We start from the raw sequence: 6806 nt of genomic DNA, 5'->3' as shown, positions 1-6806 counted from the left end.
GGTCACTATCCTTTTAAATAAAACTAGGTCTGGGATTAGGTCATATGTGGTCGTCTTTGTCACCAATAAAATCTGCAGTTAGAAGTCATACAGCGTCTAGAGAGCACCTGTAGTCAAACTGATCTCAGTATAAATCAAGCTACTTTATGTTCTATGCCTGTTCAAGAAGACCAAACTACGAAGCACTAGTTTAGAGCAGGTTTAGGCTATAATACAACATCACAAGCTTCAAGAGTCTCATAAAGCACTCATCAGTCCATCATCTGAAATCAAAAGGGTGTCACAGAACCACAAAGCTACTCAGAAAAAGCCGTCTCTTAAACCTGCAAGGTAGGATCAATCAGAGAGTAACTGTGCTGGAGCTGCAGGAATCTACAGCTCAGGTGCAAAACTGTCAACAGGACAGCTATTGAAAGTGGCTCTTCTCTTCAGGAAAACATGGATAAAAAGAAAGCGCTTAATAAAAAAATATTTTTTGCAGTCTGTCACCATAAGATATGGTGCTCTGGCCAGATAAGATCAAACTTCAAGGCTCATTCTTAAGTTAAACTTACACTTTACTACAACTTTAAAACAACATCATCATCCCATAACATCACAAAACATCAGGTTCCTGCAAAGTGCTGAGACACCGCACTTTTAGATATTATGTTTGTTTTTTTATTCTGATTTCTTCCACAAAAATCCAAATGAAACACAATAAAGTTTGTGGTTGCAGAAGGAAAATATGTCAAAATGTTTATCATAAAGACTGAACTTTGTCAAAGAAGCTCCAGACACGCAGGTAAGGTTATATGGAGTTAATTTTGTTTCGTTATTGCTGCAAGAAAGGAATGTATTTTGTAAAAGAACATTTGGAAAAAAATGCAATCCTAAAATTAATCTTTAAAAAACGTATTAATCAAAAAAGCTATTGAGAATAACTTTACTGTCTAATATTTTTTTATTTATTTAATATTTTTAAATAACTTTTTTTTTAATTTGAGGGTTTTTTTAATTGTGTTTTTACAAATCAGATTGTTTTCGTCTCTTGGGTTGTTCCTTTAGAATGAGGAGGGAAAGAGCATTTCTATTCGTCTGCATGGGCGATAAAAAAATCTATTTTATTGCTCAAGGGAGAGCATTTATACCTGATTAAAGTCAAGAGAATATTATTTGTAAAACACAATTAACAAAGAGTTAAATTTATCTAATAAAAAAAATCTGGAAAAAAGAAACATAAAAATACAAAAAAAGAAATTATAACAAAGAAATTGAGAAAAAATTAAATCTAAGAAAATGGCAAAGTTATTATAGAAACCCTTTTTAATTGAGAAGTTTAATATTTTGTATTTCATTTATTTTTTATTTCCATTTACAAAATGTGGTGTTTTCAGAATTGAACTCTTTACAGTAACCGAATAGAGTTCCTAAAAAGTTCCCGCACACTGTTTTGCTCTCCGTCAAGTATTTATGTCACATTCTGACCAGTATGATCATCATTAGAAAATATCATATATCCAATACAGCGTATGGGAATGTATTTTTAAATCTGTGGACATGTTTTCAGCTACACCCTCTTCATTCACACCTGGGCTTTTAGGAGTGTTGAGATTTTGCACTCACTTTTGAACCCAACAATAATGGAACAAAATTCACTCTATCAGACTACAACTATTACTGCAATACTTTGGAAGCGACGCTCGTCCATCTCTGATCAACAGATGAACGGATTACATTAGCTGTGAAAAACCTGGCAAATAAAACTAAACGTGTGTGTTCAGGTGTCAGCAACTTTCACACTGACCAGGTTGTGGATGACATTGGTGAGGGTCCAGACGAGCGGCACGGATAGGAAAGGAATGCTGAGCAGGACAATGTGCAGCACCACGGTCAGCAGAAGATAGGTGAGCCATATTCCTCTGCTGTTCATCACCCGTGTGTTTGGGTTCACCTCACTGTGAGCTACGCCAACATTCATCTAGGAGGGAAGGACATGAAACGATTCACAAGCTCTGCAGATTGAAGAAAAACTGTTAAAACTTTGTATCTTCATATATCTCTGTATCTAACTAGACTCCTGCAGCCAGTTCTAACAGTCATGTTAAGATAGGGGCAATCAATTCAAGTCTTATAGTATTCAATTCACCCGATCGGTCCATCCATATGTCGTCTATTAATCTAAGGCTACGTTCGCCATTCACATTTCTAAATATATGCGCTTCATATGTTATCTCCTGTGTGAACTGCATTCATACAGCTTAAGTGTCCCGCATGCGCAGTAGAGGACGCAATGACGTCACAAGCCAGTGTGCTTCGTGTTTACGGAGGTAAACCTGGATATTGTGCAAACCTTAAAACCCCTTTTTTTTTTAAGATGGTTTAAAAAAAAATACTGCTCTCCGCATCATTGTCCGCCATGGTGTTTGTTTTTCTTGCTGCTTCTGTGTAGCAAAAACCAGAATAGTGACTTATGTTGATTACTAATGGCGTTCAGGTCCGGACCTGGCTGTTCAGACACAGGTCGCATTTGAAAATCGGATCCAGGACCACATAGCCAAATGGCCTGGGTCAGATTGGAAAAAATCAGATCTCTGTTGTTCAGACAGCCATGAAAAGATCAGATTCATGTCGCATGTGGGCAAGAAAATCGGGTTTGGGTCACTTTAGGCTGCGGTGTGAACCTAGCCTTAGATTAGCTCCAGCAGTGAAGTCTAGACCTAGCTCAAAACCATTAAAAGCAATACAGCCCAATTTAAAAGTATCTACTACAACTAATACAACATAAATTAGAAATATACTTCTGACCAGTTTATTATCTTGTTTTTTTGTTTTTTTTAATGTGTAATAAATATATATTAAAATATGACAGAAATTTACTTTATTAGATTTATTTATAAAATTATTACACACAGCATGATGTTTATCAAAGGTTATGGCTTAGAACTCATAAAAAATATTTCATTAATGAATAAATTGAATACGCCACAACACTGATAAAAAAAGATTTTTAGTAAAGAAGATGTAACATTATGGAGATGCTAGAGTTTATACAAGTTTGAAACACTGCTGACTTGACAGCTGTGTTACCAGTCCCAAGGTATTGCTGGCAGTCCACATCAATGTAACCATGCATTACTATGGAAAGTTAGGTGGAAGGAAAAAGGATGGCCTTAGAAGGTGCTCAAAAAACAGGAATACCAGAATCATTTAAAGGATTTGTGTTGATCTACTGCTTTATGGAGTCAATTGTCAACATAGAACTTGATGCTGGGGATTTTTTAAGGTGGTGCTGTTTTTATTTTCCACCAGCATTTGACACATGAGCAGACTATAAAGGAATCAGTTGTTGCTTTAATGACCCGTTTTTGACACGCCGGCCGGAAAACTAAACCTAAACCTCATTGTAAAAATATATGGAGTATTGTTTAGAGGAAAATAAAAGACACCAGACCTAACAATGCAAACAAGCTGAAGGTAGCTTTCATAGCAACCCCACCCCATTTTTTTTATGTATTATATAAAATGCATGGTGATACTTTCAGTAGGCTAACATTTCTGTAGTGAAAAAAAGTATTAGATTTATAGAACAATAAATAATCTGATGAAAAAAGACTTGTTTTTTAGCCTTTAACCACAAGCATCCGTTTACTGATATATAAAGAACGTACATTGATCTATTATTATGATTTTTGATGTACATAACTGAAATGAATGACGTGTTTATTTAATTAAAAAAGCATAAAAGTCAGTGTGTAAATTCCATTTATTATTGTTAGGCTTTTATTTCTTACGGCAGTCTTATTGATACAACCCCGCCCATTCGAGACGTTGTCTGTAAGGAAAACAAGCGCATCCAAAGCTAACATTTTTAGCCGCAGCTTTTATCCGCTAACCACCAACCAGTCAGCCACCAACCGCATTAAATAACTACAGAAATGTAACTATTCTACAGTAAACCTTAATAGCTACTCACATTTTAACTACTTATTTTTAAATTTTGAGCTTTTAGGCAATGATATAACTTGAGTTAACGTTCAGAGGCTGTTATCTACAGGTTTCCCAGCGGTTTCGACTAACTTGTCTGAACCAAAGCCAGCAGTGGCAAACTTTACATTTAAACTGAGCTAAGTTACTGCGAATTACAAGGAGTTATTTTAATGTGCCACTCTACATTTAGAGGTTTGAAAACGTCACATTTAACCGAAGCTAGCTTTACCTTCCTGTGTTGTCGTAGGTCACCAGGAAATATCTTTTTTTTCTTTCATTAACCCCGCCCCGCCCTGCCTGTTTGGCCTGGGTTGGATCTTCTGCAGCTGAGTTCCTGAAAGGTTCTCAGGAAGCAGGTTAGCAGGTCGACGGGCCAGGAACAGAAACAAATGTTTCAGCAATTAACTATGCATGTTTCCGGATTAATCCCGATGGGAACAACAAATTATTTTACATAACTAAATTCCCAGCAGGACATAAGGGGTTAGTGCGTGGTGCTGCTTTCAGGGACCTCCCTTCTGCTTCATCAGTTCCTTTTCTCTCTATTAATAAAAAAAATATATTTAGTTATTTAAGTAAACCATATTTAACGCTTTAGGTTGCATTTCACTGTGAAATGTACTTCTGCATAAAAAAAAAAATGCCAATTTTAAGTTGGTTAAATCAGGTTAAATTAAAATGCAACAGTTCAGTATAACAGCAGACATACTTTTTTATTGCAAAAACCTATACATTTAAACTTTTTCATGCCTGGTCCCTAAATAAACACATACTTGGTTGTATTGTATTAGGATTTTATTTTGCTATAAGTCAACCAGACTTGTGCAAATTCTGTTGTCTGGATAATAGAAACCAAATAACAGGCTTAAGCCTTTAAAGCTGGACCATTAAATAACTTTCATGAAATTGTTTTTATTAGAATTAGCATTGAACTTTCTCCCAAGAGCCACATCGAGAGGAGCCAGTTGAGACTGCTCGGGCATCTGATTAGGATGCCTCCAGGCATATCCCACCAAGAGGAGGCCCAGAGGGAGACCCAGGAGGGACTATGTTTCTCGGCTGGCCTGGGAGCGCCTTGGGGTTCCCCCGGAGGAGCTGGCCCAAGTGGCTGGGGAGAGGGACGTCTGGGCCTCCCTACTGAAGCCTCTACCCCTGCGACCCGGCACCGGATAAGAGTAAGAAGATGGATGGATTGAACTTTCTTAAAAAAAAAAAAAAAAAACTGCATTTGGTAGTAATTACATTTGGATCCATTATTTACATCATTTGTCATTCAGTAGGCATTTCTGTATAATCTTTTATAGATGTTCTGGTCACTTTGTGTATCTGTTAGTGTAGGCCTGGGTTTTCAACTAAAGAATTATCACACTGATGATGCAGATTTGATAAACTTGGTTTTAAAGGGTTAAATAGGAGGCAGCTGGACTCTCACTTAGTTATTCTGATAAGTTTTGAGACATATAAAAGAGTCTTTTTCAATTCTGGTGGTTAGATTTTACCAATTTGAAGCCTGTTTTTGTGTAAAAGCATGGAAATATTTTATGTAATCTTTAGAGGAATGTCCTACCTTCTTTCTCGTCAAATGACCCATGCTCAATTTAGATTGGCTAGAGAACATCATGCAGACATTTATCAACTTGATTTCTTTCTTGTTTTAACCATTTATTTTCAGCTCTGTATTTAGCATGACCCACCCATTAATGCATCCAGTTGCTGCTCCCACCGTGTATAGTGTATTTTCCTGGTGTTTAAGCCACAAAAATAACTCAGTAAGGCCCAAAACATTAGTTTGTCTTATATGATGAGAGCACCTTGATAAACATGTTGCTGCATCTTCTGTATGGCAAGTGATAAACTGCCAAATTATATCTTCATTTAAAAATAGTCTTTTTTTTAGGTCTTTCCTATCAATATCAGATTTGTAATGTGCCTATGTTGCAACCCTTTAGCAATGCAGGCCCTAATTTGAACTAATCTATACTAACTTCCAATAAAATTACAAGTGAAGATTATAGCATTAAGTGTATACTGTAAAATCCTTGCAGCTAAAAAAAAAACCCAAAACTGCTTTTCTAATTCCTAGAATCAAATGTAAAAATCAGTGTGAAATAAACAATAATGTTTCACTAACCTAATGTTGATAACATTACATCATAGGCTTATGTCATACAACAGCTGGCTTTTTTCCCTGTTTTTCTCCGAAAAGCAGAAATACAGTATATAAAAGGGATCTTGCATAATTATCAAACAACATTTTGATGATGTAAGTAATAACAGAGGTTTGTTGCTTCAATTTGGACACAGAAGAAAACAATGCAGGAATTCATTCCTCAAATGGAAACAAAGACAACAAAGAAGTTTGTGTTTATAATAAAGGAACATGGAGGAGGGTCCGACTGTGAAAGAAGAATCTGCTTTAAAAAAAAAAAGAAGCAAAAATCCAGTTACCGCCACAGTGAGGAAATTGTTTCCCAGTAATATGTAATAATAACAAGCATAAAACAACACATTGAATAAGGAAGTTTGGGAGCTATTGACTTTGCAGCAACTGCTTTTGCAGAAATCTTGTGGCAACAGTGGAAACATCAACATTCACATCAACAAAAACAGCACAGCCAGACTCAATGTTAGTCTCCTTCTACTGTTACTGACTGGAGTTTTGAGTGGGGTTTATTATGGAAAGGGTGGGATTGGACATTTCTAATTATATCTAATTGGACATACATTTTTTTTATTAAAACTTTTATCAGTCAGTTATTCAGTATTCACACATATAATGACTGCTTTTATTGATTGAACGTGTAACGTGACTACTACCGTAATATAACTCCACCCAC

At 36.0% G+C, this 6806-nt stretch overlaps 1 protein-coding gene across 1 annotated transcript in view; it reads right to left on the bottom strand.

Annotated features, from left to right (window-relative positions):
* Positions 1 to 4322, bottom strand: part of LOC107088722 (ORM1-like protein 2) — an 11935-nt gene extending 7613 nt beyond the window's left edge. The window contains exons 1-2 of the mRNA XM_015381073.1: positions 4199 to 4322; positions 1787 to 1960 (exon numbers count right to left, since the gene is read on the bottom strand). Of these exons, the coding sequence (XP_015236559.1) occupies positions 1787 to 1960 (174 nt within the window). The 5' untranslated portion in view covers positions 4199 to 4322. The remainder of the gene's footprint in view (positions 1 to 1786; positions 1961 to 4198) is intronic.
* Between the last annotated feature and the right edge of the window lie 2484 nt (positions 4323 to 6806).

Source organism: Cyprinodon variegatus, unplaced genomic scaffold (genome assembly GCF_000732505.1).
Source record: "Cyprinodon variegatus isolate N-32 unplaced genomic scaffold, C_variegatus-1.0 Scaffold228, whole genome shotgun sequence".
Taxonomy (NCBI): domain Eukaryota; kingdom Metazoa; phylum Chordata; class Actinopteri; order Cyprinodontiformes; family Cyprinodontidae; genus Cyprinodon; species Cyprinodon variegatus.
This window is presented reverse-complemented; position numbering and strand designations above follow the sequence as displayed.